At 40.6% G+C, this 21,997-nt stretch overlaps 1 protein-coding gene across 1 annotated transcript in view; it reads left to right on the forward strand.

Annotated features, from left to right (window-relative positions):
* The window catches only part of FHDC1 (FH2 domain containing 1), a 55,945-nt gene extending 42,364 nt beyond the window's left edge, over positions 1–13,581 (forward strand). Inside the window, exons 10-12 of the mRNA XM_007496225.2 lie at positions 403–520; positions 6,347–6,511; positions 9,435–13,581. Coding sequence (XP_007496287.2) covers positions 403–520; positions 6,347–6,511; positions 9,435–11,537 — 2,386 coding nt within the window. The 3' untranslated portion in view covers positions 11,538–13,581. The remainder of the gene's footprint in view (positions 1–402; positions 521–6,346; positions 6,512–9,434) is intronic.
* The last annotated feature ends 8,416 nt before the right edge of the window (positions 13,582–21,997 follow it).

A 21,997-nucleotide genomic window follows, 5' to 3' on the forward strand; every position in this document is an offset into this window, starting at 1 on the left:
TTCCACAGGGTTTGGGAAGTTGCTATATAAGGTTTTAAGATTTACATTGTTAGAAATCATACCCTTAGAAGAGGGCAGTAGGCTCCTGAGCTCCACTTAATGGCACAATCTCTTTGAACCTGTTATCTCTCTTTGGATTTGTGAAGGAGTCATCATCTCTTCTTTCTCTCAAAAACAAAACAAAACAGAAAAAGCCCCACCACAAAGCATGAAAGGAAACCCACAGAGCCTTAACTATGGGGAAAGCTGTTGTAATAACTCACCTTCTGTTTGGATAATGTTGACCAACAGGGAAAGGTCTTGTTTGATGTACTGCTGGGACACATTAGATAATTCCCCAAACACGATATTCTGGAGTCATTTCCTCATCCTAACTGCCCACTTCTGCCTTTCTTCTGGTAGATTATCTCTTGATAACACCGAGTCAGAGCTTCACTCACTGTCTGCACGGACAAAATCTCTAAAAGAAAATATCCAGCGGGATCCTGAGCTTTGCCAACAGATGAAAGCCTTTATTAAGGTTTGTTGTCAATGGTTCAAAATTATACTTCTAACACTTCAAAAGGTCTGTGATTTCATTGACATGGGTCCTCCCTGACTGAGCCAGTACAGATAGAGTACAGTCCTTCCAGGCTTTCCTGACTTGCTGGGACTAAACTCTTCATCACCTGGTGGCCAACTCTTGGTGAAAAGCTGAACTTGGTTAGCCTGGTACTCAGGCAGTAACCCCTTCCCAGGTCCATGCTCAAAGGAGCACCAAATCTGTAGTGAAAAGCTTGGGGTTCGAATCCCCTCTCTGACATATAATATTCAGTGGCCTTTGGACAGGTGACTTGGACCTTGGTATTACCATCTTTTAAATGGAGGAGGGGTTGGATTCAATTGTCTTCTGAGCTCCCTCTCATCTCTAAGTCTGTATCTTGGTGCAGAATTTGCCAGAATCCACAGTCTGCTGGCATATATTTTGAGTATCCAGCGTCACTTGCACACCTTGCTGAAGCTTTGGTTGTAGGATATTAGAGGAGGACTCAAAATTATGGTCGGAATTTCAGAGTGCTTTAGAGCCATTTAGCTTGGTGAGAATTGCACAGGTGGGTTTTTGGAAGCAGGAACATTTCTGGGGCAGGAAAGAGAATGTTTATTCCATTGCCTCTTCACAGTCATATGCCTCAGGAAAAAGCTCTATTTTCTTCCCAAAAGAAAGTATTGGATAGGGCAGTAATAATAATAGCTCCTATTTATGTAGTACTTGAAGGTTTCCAAACCTACACAATCTCATTTGATCCTGTAAGAGCCTCAGAGAGGTCAAGTGATTTTTAAGAAAGATTTGTCAGAGATTATATTCAAACGTCATTCTTTGCAGGAATTCACTGCTTTGAACATGGGTCAGATTTCAGTGCTCCTGCCTGATCTGTGCCGGGATATTTTCATCCTGGTTTGGTTTGTTGGCTTTTAAATTAAATCACAGATTAGAGCATTTATTTTCTTCTCATTTCCTTTTAAAATTCAGAACTTTATGAAAAGCAAATAAAATTAGTATTTCCATATGCATTGTAGGGCTGAAAGAGAGGGCTAAAACTGCAAACTGTCAGGAAATATGGGATTTCTGGTTGGACTTTTCAAAGAGCACCGAGTCTGACATCCCTACTATACAAAGAAAGAAACTTTGGACCATAGAGGTGAGCTAGGAGTGAGGGTTGTGTCAGCCTCGCTCCATAATATTGCCTATAGACCAAGATTTTGTGTAAATTTTAGAGTCGTGGGACCATAGACTAGGAAACAATTTAGCCAGTTTTCCTTGGCCTCGGTATCCTCATCTGTTAAATCAGGAGTAGATTACCAAGGTCATTTAACAGATGGGATACTGAGGCCAAGGGAAGTTGTTTAAATTATTTAATTTCTAAGCATAAGATATGGGATTTGAACCCATTTTACAGAGAAACTATGGTTTTAAAAAACTGGTTATTAAAAAGAATGGTAGAATTGGAGGGAATTTTTGAGGTAATCTAGTCAAGTGCAGATGAGGAAAACTGTCTCACTGAAGGGAAGTTATTTGTATGTTTCTTTAGTTGTTTATAAGATATAAATTGTGAGATCTAGATGGTTTCATGCTGTAGAATGCATTGGATAGCTGTGCCTGTTCACACCCTGAGTACAATAGCCTGATTGGGTGTGTCTGATGAGTTGATCAGAATAACATAAACAAAAAAGTAGTCGAGTGGACATGTTTGTGACAGCTCATTGTGACTCATTAATTATATAGTCTGACATATACCTTTTATCTCCTATACGGAAAAACAAAAGTAGTAACTTTTCACACTTGTAGGCTGGGGGAAATGTTTGTGCTACTCGTGGTCTGTTAGCACTGTGAAACGTGGGGAGATCAGAAGATTAGTGAGGATTTTTCTGGTCCTTGGCTCTGGTCAGCTTTGAAAGTTTGTGGACATAAGCCTCCACTCCTAGCTTGAGTTGATTTTAACCATCAATACAAATCAGAGTCTCACCTTCTGTGTGCCTGGCATCCTCTGACCTTTCACAGAAATGTCCCATGTGCTAGAGGCACATCCCTCATTCTTTAATATCCTAAAGATACTGAGTAATAATAACAGTAACTAGAACTGACATTTATATAATGTTTCAAGGTTCGCAAGACTTATTACACATTCCATTATTTGCTTCTCAGAACAATCTTGGAGGTTTTTGGTTATAGGCATTTTCTTAAGTTGTAGAGAAGGTGATAACCTGAATTGGTAGAGGAAATTTCCTCACTAGGGCATCCCCTACTCCAATAAAATTACCAGTCAGTTCTCTATCCTATAGAACTTGTCATTGACATAAATGGGATTTGAACCCATGTTGTCTTGGCTTTGAGTTTAGCACTATTGTCATTAATGGTGTCCAATGGATGCGTCTCTCTCTCTCTCTCCTTACATGACTATCCTCTACCCTTTTCTGGTCATATTCATCTTCGACAAAGGCTTTTTATGTCATTTTTCTCAAGTGCAAGTAATGGGTAGTAGTAGAGCATTTGATATATCATGTAGCTTTTTTTAAGTTTGAATTTTCATTTAAAAACTAATTATTTAAACATTAAAAAAATTTCTTTTGAGTTCTGAATTTTCTTTCTCCCTCTCTCCCACATTGCCCATACCCATCGAAAAGGCAAGAAATGTGATAACAATCATACATGTGAAATTATGGTTCAATTTGCACGCAGACTCCCTCATTTCTCTCTGGAAGTGGATAGCGCTTTTCCTCATGAGTAACTGATTTGAATCATGGTACTGATTAACGTAGCTAAGTCTTTCATAGTTGATCATTGTTACAATATTTCTGTGTATAAGGTTCTCCTGGTTCTGCTCACTTCACTTTGAATCAATTCATATAAATATTCTATCATAATCATATACCACAACTTTTTCAGCCATTCCCCTACTGATGGGTATCCCTTCAATTTCCAATTCTTTGCCACCCCATGTATCTTTCCATTGTTCTCTGTCATTTTTGACTGTTTGACTTAAATATTTTCTCTCTAATGTGACTGCTCATATGATGAAAGTCTTCATGATTAGTTATGTTAGCATGGACATTTCCAAACTGGTACCAGTGTAAGATTTATCTTTGCCCTTAGGTACTAAAGTCTGTTCAGAGTCTCTTGAGATTAAAGAGTTGTTTTATTTGGCTGTTCAGATGCTAATTCATTGGCATTTGATCCAATAAAGACATCTCTCTTGGGGGACCTTAGTTGTTGTTTGTTGGAAAGATTGCCTTTAAAAATGTACTATTTATGATATTTAAATGTAATGCAGAAAATAAGCCTTAATAAGATAATGAATTACTTCAAACTTGACTTGTACATTTGTTTTATCAACATTTTCTATGGAATTTCTTCCCCCAAGCACAGGGAATCAGTTTGGTTGATTTTGTCTTCCTTATATTATATTCCCAGGATCTAGAGAACATACCAACAAGGCAGAACTAACACACCATGTATGGTCTTGTCAGGAGGCCTATTTTTCTTCGATTGAGTTATTTTCTGGCACTAGTCCATTTTTATCCCCTGTTGGGAGAGTGACATGTAATGATTTATTCCCTCATATTCATACTTTCTCTCCCTAAAGATACATGTGCACACACCCTCAAACCACATTGCCTTGGGCTCTTGGTTCAGATACATACTTTCTCCAGTATATTCTAGTTTACTAAATAGTTTTTGTTTTCCTGTTTCTTTTCTGGTATCATTTCACAACAACAACAACAACAAAGAAAGTCATCCTTCATATTTGTGCCCCAAAAGGACGTAATCAAGAACAAAATTTCATTGAGATTATTTTGGTGTGGTGACTTATTGTTGGTTTTGTTCTGAAAGGCAAGGAGTGATAGCAACCTTAGGACATTTAAACAACAATCCATCTTAAAGTCATCATGTATTTCTTTTCTCTCCCCCGCTTTGCATATCTCTCAGCAGAGAGAGAAATACATAGGCAATTTGAAATATAACTTTTTTCTAGAGAGGTGGCATGGGGTGATGGGAAACAAATTAGCCTTGGAGTTGGAAGGACTTGGTTCAATGTGCCACCAGGGGCAAGTCACTTTAACCCCTCAGTGCCCCAGGTAACTCCAAGTTCTCTTTTTAAAAGAGTTATCAAGGGTGGCTCCATGGATAGAGTTTCAAGCCTGGACTTGGGAAGTCCTTGGTGTAAATCTGGCCACATTTGTATGATCCTAGGCAAATCACTTAACCTCAGTTAGCTAGCCCTTACTGCTTTCTCTTTTAGAACCAACCAACATATAGTATAGATTCCAAGACAGAAGGTAAGGTTTTAAAACAAAAAAAAAGTTATCTGTTTATATCAGGGAAAGGAGTTTCCACACTAGGAGGGCCATGTACAGATGAAGTCATAGGGCTAGGCTTCCCCTCTCCCCCAATTTGTTTTTGTTTTTGTTTTTTCCTTTTAAGTATCAAGCTAAAGGAAAGATGACATGCTGGGGGCAGGGGACAAAAGGAGGAAGGAGCAAGGACAGTGGATATATAATGCTGGATTTGCTATCAAGAAGACTTGGTTCTTACCTTTGTGACTGGGCAAGTAAGTCACTTCTCTGGCTTTCAGTGTCTTGCTCATTTGTAAAATAGCAAGGTTGGACTAAATGGCCTCTAAGCCCCTCCCAGTTGGAAGTCAGTACCATTGTTTCTCACCATAGTTGGCCATTGGTAACTTGAGAGCTCTAGGGAGCAGAACATGTTGGCAGCTCCTAGCTAGGCTGCTCTCTCCCTTTGGCTAGAAGAAAGCATAGCCCTTCCAACTTCCCACTTCCCTACCTTGTTCCAGAGGATCCTGCTACTCTATGGAAGTGAAAAGCAAATCCTTTCTTAGAAAAAGATTGAGGGACTCTCCAAGAAGAGACCGAACACATGTTCTTTTTCAATAGACAGTATCAGAACCTATGAGGAACCTGGAGTCTTATCCTAGAGAAAACAAATGGCTTAGAAGGAGGGAGGATTGGCAGAGATGTAGCTCAATTATTTGGCTCTGAGCTGCCATTCTTCACCAGGTGGTTTAATAGGCCATCACTACCAGATGAAGAACTCTCCAAATCACTTGGGACTGTTTAAAATTCCTCTCAACCACCTGGATTAATTGAGTACTTTTTTTGCTGGATCAGTTTGGATTATTCTGATAAACACCTGTGATGTGTTTGGGGATGATGTGAGTCTTGAACAGACTGGATGGATATATAGAGATAGAGGCAGCCCTAGGAGAAAGCAACCTAGTAATTTGGAGTGGACTCAGATAGGGAATTTGTGATTAACATATAGAAAGGGTCAGTACCTGTGAGCCTGTGTAATGTATTTCCATGACATGAGAACAGTGCACACTAAGGATGACAGCTCTTTTAAATCTGTTTAGTTCTTTCTAATTCTGCATCCTTCTCCTTTTCCCCCCAGGATTCAGCTCACACCACAAGGGTCCCCTTTGAGATGAAATTTTTCCCCTTTCGTCCTTAGAATTTTCCAAATTAGCAATAAACTTGACTTCTTCCTGGCCTTGAACTTCTGTTAGGGCACAAGTATCATATAGAATCAGGGAAGGTAAAATTGGAAGGGACCTTCAAGGTCATCTCTTCTAAGATTCTCATTTTATAAATGAGGAAACTAAGGTCATTAGAAGTGAAAGGGACTTGACTGAAGTCCCACAGCCAGTAATCAACAAAGCCAGGACTCAAAGCTAGGCGTCATGCCTTTTGATTAGTATATACTGCCTGATTCAGTGGAAATGCCAGGTCCTGAGCATCTAGCCAGCTCATGTTATTTGCTTATGGCTTTGCCTCTTTCTTTTTTCTTTAGTTTGCTCTACAAAAGCTGGAGGAACTAGAGAGATGGAGAGAAGAACTCCAGAAGGAGGCCCATGCCCTCATCGATTTTTTCTGTGAAGACAAAGAAACTATGAAGTTGGATGAGTGCCTTCAGATATTCAGAGACTTTTGTACCAAATTTGATAAAGCAGTTAAGGTAAGAAGGACAGGAAGTTTTCCTAATATCGACCAGCATTTTCCTCCCCGACTTTAATTTTTTTTTTTGTTTTCCTAACATGATCCTTTGCCTGAATTAGGAAATCAGCTCAGCATTCACAGTTTCAGGAATTTTTGAATTTGATGATCAGTGTATGGCAAAGAATACTATCTCACTAGGGTTTGGCTTACTGAGAATAAGTAGCCTTTACTTTAGACAATGAGTATCAAGTGACATGCCAAAGGTCACCTAGTTAGGAAGTGTCTGAGGTGGTGTCTTTTTATTTAAAAAAATCTCATTCTATCTGTCTGTCTGTCTGTCTATCTATCTATCTATCTATCTATCTATCTGTCTCTCAAGGCCATTTTTGGCTTCCTGTAAAGCTTACTTATGGCAACAGGAATTATTGGCAAAAGCCATCTTCAGGATAGTTCCTTAAAGTCCATCCCACAAGAACACAAGAATTCCCTCCGCCCCCAAAGAGAGGGGATTGTTATAGTGTTATAGTACCCTGGACTTCTCTTTCTTATCTGACTTAAACTCCACTACCAGTACCTGGAGTTCTCAAAGTCAGATCTGCTTGGTCCTTCTGCTGCAGACAGGTCTTGTATTTTTATTGAGCACCCAGGGAGCATATTGATTATCCTAAAGAAAAGGTCACATTCTCAAGTTGGAGACCAGGCCCTGGACCCAGAAAACCCTGGTAGCTGACTATAAATTCAGGAGTGGTTAAAAGAAAAAACTAGTAATCTTTCTTTTAAAAAAATTACCTATCCTTCCTCCTTCCATTCGGAGAGTTCTACATTTCCCTTCAGAGGTCAGAAGAAGAGCTAGCCATTTATTTTTTCCTTCCATTTATCTTGGAAAACACAATGATTGCCAGTTGCTAGGACTGATCACTTCAGCTTAAGAAGAGCCTTTCCCGATGAAATTAGAGGCACAGGCTTCCCCTTGCACGACACAGCTTGTGGCCACGTTGACTCTCTCTTGTCCAAGCAGTGATCTCAGCTGTCAGACAGAAAAGGGAGCATTGCCATCGGCTTTTTTCAAAGGCCCCCTATTCCTGGCTGGAATCCAATCGTTTTTTTCTTTTTCTCCTTAAATGAGGCCACCTGCTTCATAGTCTCAGCACAGCTGTCCTGGGAGTAGGAGCTTGTCTCCACCCCTGTCACAGCTGGACCAGAAGAGGGGGAGGAGGGGTGGTAAAGCCTGAACTACAGCCCCTTCAGGAAGTGCCTAGACACCTAAGGGGAGGGTCTAGGAGAGCCAGGGAAGTTCAGCCAGAGGGCCCTTTGCGGAAGGGGAAGGGAAATTCCAATTATTGTAGTCCTTGATTTTAAAGGGCTAATGATTACATTTTTCTTAGTTAGCCTAGCCATGAATTTACATGACAGAAATGTACTAAAAGTTCTTCACCTTTTAGCCTGAAGTAGTGCTGCTGGGAGTGGGGAGAGTATTGTTACTTTCTGGGCTTGTGGAGGGGATTTGATTGGGAAGAGTACCCCGATAGCTTGCAAAAGGCTGGTGAGAGGTAGGATGAAGAAGGGTGTGAGTGTTAGAAGGCACATTTCTGCAGAAGTGGAAGAGCTGGCCCAAAAAAGAAGGTGCTTTCTGCTGCGATGGTATTTTGATTTCTCTGTCATGTGCCATGAAGAGTAATACTTTTAGAAAGAGCTTTAAAAAGACTCTTAGAGGGGAGGGAAAGAGCATGAATGGTGGAACCATGGAAAAATGCTTAAATAAAAAATTAAAAAGAAAAGAAAGATGGTTGAGGATGTAGACTCTAAATGAACATCCTAGTGTAAACACCAACATGGAAATAGGTTCTGATCAAGGACACACGTAATACCCAATGAAATTGCGAGTTGACTTCGGGAAGGGTGGGTGGAGGGGAGGGAGGGAAATAAAGTGATTATTGTTACAAAAAAAAATAAGAAAAGAAAAGAAAGACCCTTAGAAAAAAATGAAACTTGTATAAGCACTTGTTATCTTTTCTTCCTCCCATATTGAAAAGGAGCTTAACATCTGCATAACCCAACAAAACAAATTGAGAAATATCCATTTTATGTTTTCTTCTGCATGTATCACCTCTCTGGCAGGAGGTGGCTGGCATACTACATCTTCTGTGCTCTTGATTCATGATATGTGAAGTTCTAAAGCTTTAAATTAAGTTTATTTAATTAATTAACTTAGAATATTTTTCTATGTTTCCATGATTCATGTTCTTTCCCTCCCCTCCTCCCACTCCACTCCTACAGCCAACACACAATTCTATTGGATAGTAGATGAACATTAGTGATGCAGAAAGAGCATAGGTTTGGAGAGTAGTGGAGTCCACCTAAGCAACAATGAATGAAGATTAATTTCAGATATTAAATTCTGGGAACTGCCAACATGTCCACAATAGGGAGAAAGAGCTCTGGATTTCAAATGAGAAAGATCTGTATTCAAGTCCCATTTTAGACATGTACTAGCTGTGTGACCCTGTGAAAGTCACTTGTCTCTCAACTTTAGTTTTCTTCTCTGTAAAATGAGTGCAATACTATCACCTGCTTACAGGGACTGTTATGAGGCTCAAAATGAGAAAACATTGTTTTTGTTGCTATCACAGTTACTATTATATACAGTTATTATGATGTATTATTATATACTATATGTTATATATATTACATTATGTATTATGTATTATATACAGTATAATTTATTACATAATACATAACATATTGTGTATTATATACAGCATAATATAGAATATTATGTAACATATACAATATATGACATTGTGTATTATATATAGTATATTATACAATATACACTATGGCATATATTATGTATCATACCATATACAGTTATTATTATGTATTATTACATGTCATTGTGACTTATTAGTATCCTTAATGGAGTTTTTCTCTCCACTCTATAGGACAACAGGGACAGAGAAATTCAAGAATTCCGCCAGCTACAGAAACTGAAGGGACTGGAGGAGAAGAGACGTTCCTGGGCAGCTGGGGAGCTTGGGGGCTTTGGGAGGAGCAGCAGTGAGAATGATGTGGAACTTTTGACAAAGAAGGGCTTAGAGGACTTCCTCCCCTTCTTGCATCAGAGGCCTGTTAGTCCTTCCCACCGACCCCCCAACGCCCGTCGGTCCCGGCTTTCCCTGGGTACTTCTGCAGATCGAGAGTTGCTCACTTTCCTGGAGACCTCCACAGGGGAGGATTTAAACAAATTCAACAGCCTTCCTCGGACCAGCACAAGACAGGCCAGGCCCTCAGTGGCCTGGATGGAGCCCACAGAACCAAAGGATGTTAACTCAAATCACTTACACTTCTATCCGGCCCCAGAGACTGAGAAAGTCTGCAATAATCCACCTCCGAGTCAGCCTGGCCAGTTTCTCAATCCATGTCTGGAGAATTCTAATGCTATCCTTTACTGTACACAGAGCCATGCCAATAATAGCAACTTACAAAGGGACAGTGGGCCTGGGGCGCAGCCTCTAGCCTCTTTCCCTCCATTGTCCACCTTGACCATGGGGATTGAAGCAAGAGAGCTGGCTCATGGCTTGATCCAGTTTGACCTTCAGGAGCCAGCAAACCAAGAGGAGCCCCCGAGGTTTACCTCTGAAGACTCTAGCCCAGGGGAATCAGAATCACTTGATGATGCGAGCTTGCCATCCCTTACTGCTGGTGACGACATCCCAGTACCTATTGGGAAAGACTCTAAAAAAGTGACAGGAAGGGAAAATGGCGCCATGGTCCCCAAGGACATGGTAGCTGATGTTACAGTGTCTAGCAGTACAGTCCCTGCCTCCCCAGACAAAAGTGAGTCTGAAAGTAAAGAGGCTGGGCCTATTTTCTACATCTCAGACACCACTGATTGCTCCTTGACTTTGGATTGCTCAGAAGGAAATGATCCCCAAGTGGGAAGCCATGAATCAAAGATGGGGAAACCAGTGAATGGCTCTGTCACTTCTGATCCTGGTGACACGGAGGGAGAGACCAGTAGTAGCAGGGTCCCTTCCATCCCAAATTTCAGTCCCACCAGGGAAGACTCCACTTTGGCTCTTGGGAAGAATGAACCTGGTGACAAATGTGGCCTGCCCAGGGAGAAAGTAGTCAAAGGGAAAGAGGCAGCAGGACCAAAGAGAAACTCCCTGAAAGATACACCTATGAGTGCCCCCAAGCCTGGGAGTATGCGGCGTAGCCTGGGGCCTCCTTCCAAGCCAGTGCGGACCCTGAATGCCTCTGAAAATGAGAGTATGCGCAAAGTGGTCCCCATCTCCAAATCCAGCAGAGGTTCAGGAAGCTGGAAACGGCCTGAAGTTCCAGCCAGGGTGACCCCTCGGGAGGCCCCCAGCAACACAGAGTCTCGAATGTCCCGCCGAAGCTCTGTCAGAGGCACCGCGGACACGTCCCCTCGAAGACCTTCCGGTGTGGCCGTAGCAGCAGCTGTGGCAGCAGAGGAACAGAGACTGCAGAGGGGAAATGCCATGTCCAGCAGCATCCGTTTGGGGAAGGACTATCCCCTGCAACATAAGACCTCCCTCAAAAAACCCAGCGCCAAACCCATCAGGAATCTCCCCAAGCCAAAGGCAGATGAAACAAAGATCTGCCGTACCAACCCTCAGGAATTGGAGGATGCTGAGGAGGCACCCAAGCCCCCGCCACCTGTCCCTCGGGTCCCACCCCCCATCCCAAGCTTTGCCAGGAACACAGTTGCCTCCTCCTCCAGGCGTTTGAAAACTGATTTGCCTCCTGTTTCCAAGGTGCCTGGTATCACCCGGGCAGCGTCCCAGCGGCAGCTGAGGATGAAGACGGCTCCTGAGGACACCCAAACCAAGAATGGCAGTTCCTTGAAACGAAGCAGCAGTGCAAGGACTGCCCAAAAGTGCCCAGAACCCAGTGAAAGCACCAGTGGTAAAGGGGAAACCTCTTTGAAAGGAAGAGGCACAGGGGAGAAATCTTCTCTTAAACGGAAGGATTCAAATAGGACCACGCTGGGGAAAATTCTGAATCCATTATGGAAATAAGTTGGGTGTATTCTCCTCTTGAGACCACCGATCTGGATTTGGGGATTTGTGAACAGATTGGCAAGTGGGATGTCCACATTGGACGTCTTTATTCCACATGATCCAGTACATTGGTTGACTTTGAATCTGTTCATTTTAAAGTCTCTAAAGGTACAGCCTCCAAGGACCAAACCCCACATCCGTCCTCTCCTCTCCATCCCGTGGTAAAAGAACAATATGAATGTATAGATTGTATGCTGCTGTGATGGAGCTGAGGGCATGGTACCCAACGGAGCTGTTGGCATGGGTGCAAATGATCAAATGCTCCCCCCTTTCCAAAAAAAGAAAGAGAGAGAGAGAGAGAGGGGGCTTGGAAATACAAGATGAACTTCTTACATAACAAGTGAAAAAAACTTTTGGCCAGTTTTTGTATGACAAAGACATTTTATAAGATGATATAAATTAAATATTCCCAGTTCCCTTTTCTAAGTGAAATGCCTCCCACGGAACAGTACAGGGGAAGAAAATGACATTAATATGAAAATCTTTACTGTCTTCCTTTAATTCCTCGGCCTCAGGACTCTGATGTGCCTCTCTCGGGGTCCTTTTGCTGGCAATAGGACCTTGTGGCCTGCAAACCCCAAAGTTGATGTTCCCTGGTTCGCTTCATCTCGATAAATTCACGGCATGGTCGCTGCTCCATGTGCATGGGCCCAGGTGTGTTTTTGATGCATGTGTGTTTATGTGTGTGTATGAGAGAAAGAGAACACGTGAGAGGAGGGAGAGAATTCTCTGCTGGGCAGAAAGCCACTCCTTGTGAACTGCAGTTTCTTCTATTTAAAAACTGAGCTTAGTGGAAATGAGGGACTGTGAGAGGTGGGCAGGCCTGGCCTCTCCAGGGGAAAGTGTTTGGATGAGTGGCCGCCATGTGCACAACCACCACCTGGTTTTCCGGACCTTAGAAAGGGGTTAACTCAGTGCTGTGGACTAATTTGTTACTTCCTCTCCCTGTTTGTTCATCTGCTGTAAAATTCTGTGAATGCTGCTATAAAAATTTGTGTAAACTCTGGTTAGAGAGGTGGAGGAGAGTCTTGTTGCCCAAGGAGTCTTCCTTGGTCTGTGATTGCATGGAGAGAAGCTGTCTGTACAGGGTTTTGGAATCTTGCTTTAAAAGAAAAACAAAACTCGACTTTTGGATAGGCAAACATTGCTTTCAAAAGAAGTTTTATCGGCAGGGAAAAAAAGAGAGGGGTATAAAAATCAGATGAAAGGTTTGGGCCTTAACCAGCTTTACCAAATGCCCTTTTCCTTCTTCCCTTTGAGAGTAATTTATGCCAACAGGGACCTAAAGGTAATTCTAATTTTTTATTTTATTTTTTTAAAGTTGTCTTTTTATTTACTTATTAGTGAAATCTTATTTTCTGTCCAACAGTGGCAAATGTATTTTAGGCAAGCACGGATCAGTTACTGACTTCAATCAATACGTTGTTGATGTTACTCTTTCCCTCCTCTGATAGAATGTGTTGTCAGTAAGAATGAATTTTATTTGCCTTTCTATTTCCATAAATCAGCCAAGTGGGACAGGATGAACTTTGTGACTTAAGTAAGACCACTGATTGCCAGACTTAAAGAACAAAAGATGTAGTCCCACCAAAGTCTCTATCTTCCCTGAGGCCTGCTTTGAGGAACCAAACTAGAGTATCTGAAAATGCAGGGCTGAATGAAAAGCCAGATGGAAAGAAAACACTTCTAAAAAGAGATTTTGCTTGAAAAATCTTATAAGCTGTTTGGGGCTTCCCGTCCTTGGACTTGCTATGAAATGGAGTCGTATTTAGTTCCATATATATCTTCTGTGTGTTCATCTGCCTGAGCAGGTGATTGATTTTTATTACCTTTTATTGGTAGTAAGATTGGAAAAAAAATAATTTAAGTGAGTTTCAGAAAATGTAAATAAGTTTCTATATAAATTTGTGTAAGATGAACTGAATGTATTTAATGGACCATTTATACGTTCTTCAACAACATGCAGTTTAATAAAGTTCCTGTTTATGGGAGTTGAATCTTATCCTCAGCTTTTTAATTTGGTGTGATTGGGGGATTGAGGTGTGTTCAGTTAGCTTCCTTGGTAAGAAGACCAGATGGTGGGTCGGATGGAGTTACGTCACCACAGTTTCCAAAAAGGTGATGGGAGGTATTTTCCTGTAGCACAAACCCCCAAGTGCTTGGTGAGTCCTCTGTAGCACTAGAAGTGGGATCTGGGCCAGAATGGGGGGAAGGAAGGCATTCATCTGAAATGAAAGACAGTCAGCGGAGTGATCAGCATCTCTTACATGTGCATGCTATTCCGTGTTTTGGGGCCAAGCTTCATAATCTCTGTGGGGCCAGCAAGTCTGGATCTGCTACTGGGTGTCCTCGTGTATTCTGGCTTAGCTCCACTGTGAGACTTCACAGCTTACCTCTTGGTTTAGCTCAAGAAGGAAATGCAGCTCAGTTTTCTCTGTCCCCTCTTAGGGGTGTAGCCGTCTTGATGTCAGAGCTCAGTTACACCTCTTTTTTTTTTTAATTAATAAAAGTGCTTAAATCGGGAATGAGAAAGAAAGTGCTTCTACAAAATCACAGAACTAGGGCTGGAAGGGATGGTTGAGGTCACCTAGTCCAATTCTTCCATTTCACATATGGGAAAACAGACAGTTTAAATGACTTGCCTGATGTCACATGAGGAATGTGTCCAATTTGGGATTAAATTTCAGGTCCTGGGACCTTTCATATTTACCGTGTTCTCCTTCCACGCACCGGTCAGCCTCCGGTTGGTCCCAAAGCTCAAGCAAATGGGACCTACTGCTGTGGTATTCCTCCGAAAACTGGAGTTCCAGATTTTCCCCTTCCCTTATTTACTGTTCATCTATGATTGCTGCCCCTCAGATCTCTCTATTCCTGCTGTTCTGGTGGAGTTTTGAATGCAAACTACAGAAAGTCTTCACCTTTTTTTCAGAATGGTTCTTAAAATAACCGATTTGCCTTTGGAATAATTTTCTTTCTTTTTTTAAAATTGAAAATCTATTTAATTAATTAATTTTGAATATTTTCCCATGGTTACAAGATTTGTGTTCTTGCCCTCCCTTCTTCTCACCCCCCTCCCATAGCCAACCCACAATTCCACTGGGTTTTACATGTGTCATTGATCAAGACCTATTTCCATATTATTAATCTTTGTACTAGGTTGATCATTTAGAGTCTACATCAAGCAGTTGTTTTTCTTCTGTGTTTCTACTCGCACAGTTCTTCCTTTGAATCATTTTCTTAAAAGGTCACTCTCTGCCCCTCTGGTGGGAGGAGGTGGGTGCCTGACAGGGCCAGGTCAAGGTATTTGTGCACCCTGGGCAAAGTTTGGAGTTGTTTCCTCTTTACTTCCCTTTTGTGCCCTGGTGAGAATTGTGCCCTTGGTGAAGTACTATCTACCAAGGGAGAACGGATGCAATTCAGGATTTCACTTGGAAGACTTTCCCAAGCATTTACTTTAACCTCATTTTGGCAGATGAGGACACAGGTCCAGGTAAGGGAAATAACTTGTTTAAGGTATACACACAGCCAGTAAGTAGAAGAGTTAGGATTTGAATCTAAGACTTCTGTCTATAACAATAACAATAACTAATATTCACAGCACATTTACAATGTAACAGGCACATTGCTAAGTAGTTTACAATTATCTCATTGATTCTTACTGCAATACTTATTTATCTCTGTTTCACAGATGAGGAAACTGAAGCAAATAGGCGTTAACTGACTTGCCCAGGGTCACACAGCTCTTAAGTGACTGAGGCCAAATTTGAACTCAGGTCTTTTTGACCTCTCTAGCCAATGTACTATGTAGCTGCACAAATCTAATGTTCTTTTCAGAGTGCTAATCTTCCTTCCAACTACTCCCTAGCTGATCCTGATCACTGAAGGGAAGCTCCAAAGAACCCAATCTCCTGTGCTCTGCTTTTCCTCTGTCTAAAGTCAGTTCCTCAAGTCTGCCCAAGCTACCAGCTGCCTCACTGGAGGAGGCTCACTGGGTAACTTTCTTTCCTTTTTTTGGATTTTGAAAATCTTTTCAAGTCTTATTGATGCCTTTTGTTTTCAGACCAATGATTTCCCCATAAATAATGCCCCCTCCTATTCAAACCTCCTTTTTTCATTTTTTCATTTTTATTTAATTAACTAATTTAGGATATTTTCCCATAGTTACATGATTCATGCTCTTTCCTTCCCCTCTTTCCTCCCCCTCCCAGAGCAGTTCTACTGGGTTATACATGTAAAAACCCATTTCCCTGTTATTGATAATTGCACAAGGGTGATCATTTAGAGTCTACATCCCCAATCATGTCCCCATCAAACTATGTGATCAAGCAGTTGTTTTTCTACTCCCACAGTTTTTCTTCTGACTGTGGATAGTGTTTTTTCTCATAAGTCCCTCAAAATTGTCCTGGATTGTTGCATTGCTGCTTCAAGCCTCCTTTGGAACAAAGGGAATTCAGCAAAATCAGTATTCCAGTGGCCATGGCTATGCTGTGTCTGACAGTGCCCAGCACACTCTCCACCCCATGTTCTCCACCTCCCTCTACCTCCCCCGCCTAAGGAGGCCACTTTCGTTCATCATTTGTTTTCCTTGGACTGAGATTGGTCATTACAACTAATCCGAGTTGAGTTTTCATTTTACATTTTTGTAGTCAGTGTGTATACTTTCTGCATCAGTGCACACAAGCCTTTCAGAATTTTCTCTGAATTCTTGGCATTTGTTGTTTTTTACACCAGGATGATATTTCATTGTCTTCATGTCCTACAATTTGCTCAGTCATTCCAGTTCTTTGCTTGTTCAGAAAATGTTACTCTCAATAGTTTGGTATGTTTGAGACTTTGCTTTTTTAGCTTTGATCTCTTTTCAATAAATGGTCAATTATTTTTCTCACAGAATTCTAAATTCTTGTCCAGAATAGTCAAACCAATTCTCTGCTCCACTAACAGTGTATTAGTGTGCCAGTCCTTTCACTTTGTGTGTGTGTGTGTGTGTGTGTGTGTGTGTGTGTGTACCATATGTGCCACTTGCTGGGCGTGAGGTGATAACAGAGTGATTTGGAATGATACAATCATTCTTAGAGTTGAAGACCAACTTTCTACCTCCCAAGACCTTGTGACATTGTCTTCAGAGACTATGAAATATATGAGAACTATTGAAATGTTATAGCTTCAAGATAGGACATATACACAAATCTAAACATAGCCCCCCTGAGTTTCTCTTTTATAGATTAGAAGAGAGGCTGTGTCTCAGAATAACATTCACAGTTTTCTCAGACACTAGCCAGTCACAGTGCCCACCAATTGCTTGGCACTGTGGAGTAGAGGTGCCCAGTTCTTTCCATGCCGGGCATTCATCCCAAGTTCCCCTCATTGTGATTCATGTAACTCTCTTGGATACAGTTCTGATTTTGTCCCTATTTCTACTTCCAGAAAGATTGCCAGAGTTCGGGATTAGAATAGGCAGGCCTCCCCAGGGAAAGGAAGCTCAAGCAAACAATCTGAGTTTAGAAGCAAATAAGAATATTCGTGAGCCACATGTATCAAGAATTGATTAGTAAATAGCTGGAGAAGCTGAGTTTTAAAACTTAAAATGTAGGTTGCCATTGAAACAATGTCATGGAATCAAGTCAAATCAATAAACATTTTTAAAAATTTGTATTAAAAAAAAAATCCTTACCTTCTGTCTTAGCATCTGTTCTAAGACAGGAGAGTTATAAGGACTGGGCAATCTGGGTTAAGTGACTTGCCTAGAGTCACACAGCTAGGAAATGTCTGAGGCCAGATTTGAACATAGGACCTCCTGTCTTCGAATTGTTGCTTTATCCACCATGCCACTTAGCTGTCCCATTAATCATTTATTAAGTGCTGACTATGTGCCAAGCACTATGCCAGACCCAGGGCTTACAAAGAAAGGTTGAAAACAACTCTTGCCTTCAAAGAATTCACACTTTAATAGACAGTAATGCATAATCAAATCTAGAGTTGGAAGGGAACTCAGAAGGCATCAGATCTAATCTCCATTCAAATCATGGATTTCTCTACATCTTGCTCCTCAACTGGTCATTCAGCCTCTTTGAAGGCTTTCAATGATAAGAAACTCATTACTCTGGTAGTCTGTTCCATTTTGGGGGACCTCATAGCTAGGGCACCCAGTGGATAGTTGGGGGACTTGAATTCAAATCCTCCCCCAGACACTTACTAGCTGTATGATCCTAGGCTTCTCATTTAACCTCTCAGTCTCAATTTCCTCATCTGTAAAAAGGACTCAAAATTTTCTTTGAGATCTAAAAATATAATTCTAATTGTAAGCAAATTTTCCTTATAATAATAATATTTATATAGCACTTTAGAAAAGTTTATGAAGGCCTGTCTATATTATTTCATTTACATATTTATTTCACCAGGAATCTAGCTCTATTCAACTGGACCTACTTTTTTTCTGTAGGATTGAGCAAAGTCAGTCTAATTCCTTTTTTACATGACAACCCTGCATGTATTTAAAGGCAATTCTATTTATTCCCATCTCCTCACATTCCCTTGCCTCCTTTGGCAAGGGTCCTTTTCTTCAGACTAAAAGTCTCCAGTCTTTCCCATTGATTCTGATGTACCGTGCTTTACTAACTTTACTAATTTTGTCATTCTTTTCTCTCTGGCTTGCCAGTGTCCCTCCCAAAATGTGGAAATGAGGCATGGGCAATGGCTTCAGATGTGCTCTGATCAGGTTAGAATACAGTGGGTTCTACCACCTATCTCACTGGACACAATTCTATTAATGCAACATCAGAACAAAATAATATCTGACTGCCAAATAACTGTGAGCCATCTTGAGCTTACAGTCCACTGGAACCCTTAAATCTTCCTGCATTTTAAAAAAATTTATTGTGGAGGATAGGGCAACAATCTCATTACCTCTCAGGCCTTCATGTCTGAAAGAAACTGACTGTGTGAGCTGGAAGGAACCCCAGAAGTCATTGAGTCCAACACATCCCTGAACAAAAATCCCCGCCACAATGATTTTTAGCAAATGGCCCTCCATTGTTCACTTGAAAACCTCAAGGCAGCCACCTGTCTAATTCTGGGTCACTCTATTAGGAAGCTCATCCTTACATCAAGTCTGCATCTTTATAACATTTATCTTTTATTCCTCTTTCCAACCTCAGAATCCTCACAAAGCAAGTAGAATCCTTCTCATGACAGTCCTTCAATACTCAGAGACAGCTATCATGGCTCTTCTAAATCTTCTCTTCAACCCTAATCTCTGACTTTCTACAAGACCACATGTTCTACTTTACTGAGCATTCAAAGCCATCCATTCTCTCCTTCCTGCTCTCATCTACTCCATGTCTTGTAACAGCTTTAAGTCTTTGTAAGACTCCTGTTTTAGAGGGTGAGGCAGCAATTCTTGTGATGGTCAACTCCTTATACTCTTTAAAAAAAATCAGCTTTACCTCCTGTCTTAGAATCAATACTAAATATTGGTTCCAAAGCAGAAAGGAGGTAAGGGCTAGGCCTTGGGGTTAAGTGACTTGTCTAGGGTCACACAACTAGGAAGTATCTGAGGCCAGATTGAAAATCAGGACCTTCCATCTCCAGGCCTGGCTCTTTATTCACTGAGCAACCTTGCTCCCCTCTTCTTGTGGTCTTTTCTCTTATTCACTCCATGATATGGTTTGTCCATCAATCATTTCCTTTCCCTTAAATTCCTTCCTCTACTTAATGACTTCTTCCAAACTGCCTGCTCCCTGCTCATAGAAAAGACAAGCAACTTTGAAAGGCTTAAGAATTCTGTTCAACATGATGACTAACCACAATTTCGAAAGATGCATGATGACCCCACCTTTTGACAAAGAAGTGATGGACTCAGGATACAGATTGAGACACATATTTTTGGTCATGACCAATGTGGGAATTTGTCTTGATATATACGTTACAAGGGTTTTGTTTTTGTTTTATATTCCTTTTTATAGTGGGGGAGGGGCAGGAAAGTGGGAGAGAGAGAAAACATTGATTTTAATTAAATGCAAAATATTAAATAAGAAAGTGTTAATGTCTTCGCCTAAAAAAAATATGACCGTACCATTCCCTTGAGCTTACCCTACCAATATAGCTTTGGACACTGATGATCACATCTTCCTCCTGGATAAGTTTGTCCTCCTTGGTTTTTATGACTATTCTCTCTTGGTTCTAATACTACTTGTGTGACCATTTCTAGTTTCTTTTCCTGGATCATCATCCATTTCCTGACCCTTTAACTTTGGAAATTCCATGGATTCTCTTTTTTTTTCTTTCTACCTTCTCTCCTTTGCTGGTCTCATAAGTCTATGAGACCATCAGGTCAAGTCTCATGATTATAATTGTCATCTCTTTAGGTTCACTTCAAGATGTATGTTCTTTGAGAACTCTGATCAACACAAGGACCAATAACAATTCTAGAGGATTCATTGATGTAACATGCTGCCTATCTTCTGATATAGAAATAATAAACTCAGAGCATAGATTTGGAGAGATTTTATTGGACATAACCAATTAAAGAATTTACTTAGTTTGATTGCACATATTTCTAACAGGAGTTTTATTTTAGTTATTTTCTCATAGAGGGAATGGAGAAAAGGTGAGGGGGGAAAGGGAGATCTTTATTTGAAAATGAAATAAAATTTAATTACAAAAAAAAGACTTGATTCCCTTCACAAAATCTATAACTACTAGTTATACTAGTCTTTATTTAAATGTGTTGTCAGTACCTCAAATTCAGTATTGCCAAAACTCAACTCATCATCTTCCTCACTTAACTCATTCCCCCTTGAAGCTTTTCTATCTTCCTTTCCCCCCTTTTTCCTTCTTATTTTTTTTAAAAGAACAACAGAATTCCTCTTTTCACCTTGGCTGTGTAACTGTGTGGAGTCATTCTTAATTCTTCCCTCTCCCTAACCCCACATATCCAGGCAATTATTACTTTTGATTTTTAACTTCAAATTGTCTCCTGTGAATGTTTCCTTCTTTCAATTTATAGTCACTCCCCTTGTTCAGCCACTTCTTACTTCTCTTTTGGACAATTCCAATAATCTCCTAATTTTTGTCATTTCATTCAATGCTCTCCTCTTCCCAATCAATTCTTCTTTAAAAAGAATAACAAATCTTCTAAGACACAGGTCTGATCACATCACTTCCCTAATCAAAAGTCATCAATGGCTTCCCATTGTCTTAAGGATAAAGTACTAATTCCCAAGTCTGGCATCTTAAGACTCATGATAATTTGACCCCAATGTACCTTTCTAGCTTTGTTTTATGTTGTTCCCTTTCATGAACCCTAGATTTCAGCCAAAATGGACAAACAACTCATTCTCAAATTCAGTATTCTAAGTCCTTGAAATTCACAAAATCCATTGCTAATACTTAGAATACACTCCATCATCACAACCTTTTAGAATTATCTTTCATATGCCAACTTCTCCATGAATTCTTCCCTGATCCCCTCAACTAACTCAGTTACTAGTTCTTACAACTATCTTAAATATTTCTAGAGTCCTTTGTCTGAATCCATCCATTGTTCCCTTATGGTTTACCTTTTATTAGATGGTTCCCCACCCCTCAGTGGGTGGCTAGTCAGTTGCTAGAGGCTTTCCTTCTCAGATTACCTTCTTTCTAATTTATATATATATATATATATATATATATATATATATATATATATCCATCCTATATCTAGCTAGCCATTTGTATGCTATCTCTCCTTTTAGAGCATAAGGTCTTTGAGGGCACAGACTATATTTTTACCTTCCTTTGTGCAAAGTACATGGTGCACTTAGATGCTTGTTAACTGACTTATTTACATAAAAATTGTATCCCTCCCCTAGAATGTAAGTTCCTTAACATCAGGAATTTTAGTACAAAATAATATAAAGGATATCAGCAGGTAGAAATTAGTTTCTCTCTGCAAGGAGTATTATATTTTTATGTGGTTTATTAAAGATTAAGGATTAAAGAAAATACAGACTAAGAAACATGTGCCTAGGCCAGAGAGGCCTAGACAAGACCTCACCTACATTATGAAAAGAGCCACCTCTGCTCCAAAACGGAAGTCCAAAAAAAAAAAAAGACCACAAAAGCCTTTGCAATCAGGTTAAATCCCTTCTCGATCTCGGACCACCTGAGAATTCAGTGAGATTACAAAGCATTTTGGGGAAGTGGAGCAAGGGCTTGTGGGGATTGAAGTCCAGAGTTTGAGTCTATTTTTATAGTCTCCCCTTATAAACAGGTTTTGCCATCCACTATTTCTTCCATTTCATCTCTCAAGAACCAATCATAGTTCCTTAATTTGCCTGGCACCACCCAGGGGGAAGTGCTTGTGGGATCAATTTCCTGTCTCTATCTTTCCAATTTCCTATCTCTGAGGGTGCATCTGTACTTGCACATCTCAATGGTAA

Source organism: Monodelphis domestica, chromosome 6 (assembly GCF_027887165.1).
Source record: "Monodelphis domestica isolate mMonDom1 chromosome 6, mMonDom1.pri, whole genome shotgun sequence".
In the NCBI taxonomy this organism is placed as follows: domain Eukaryota; kingdom Metazoa; phylum Chordata; class Mammalia; order Didelphimorphia; family Didelphidae; genus Monodelphis; species Monodelphis domestica.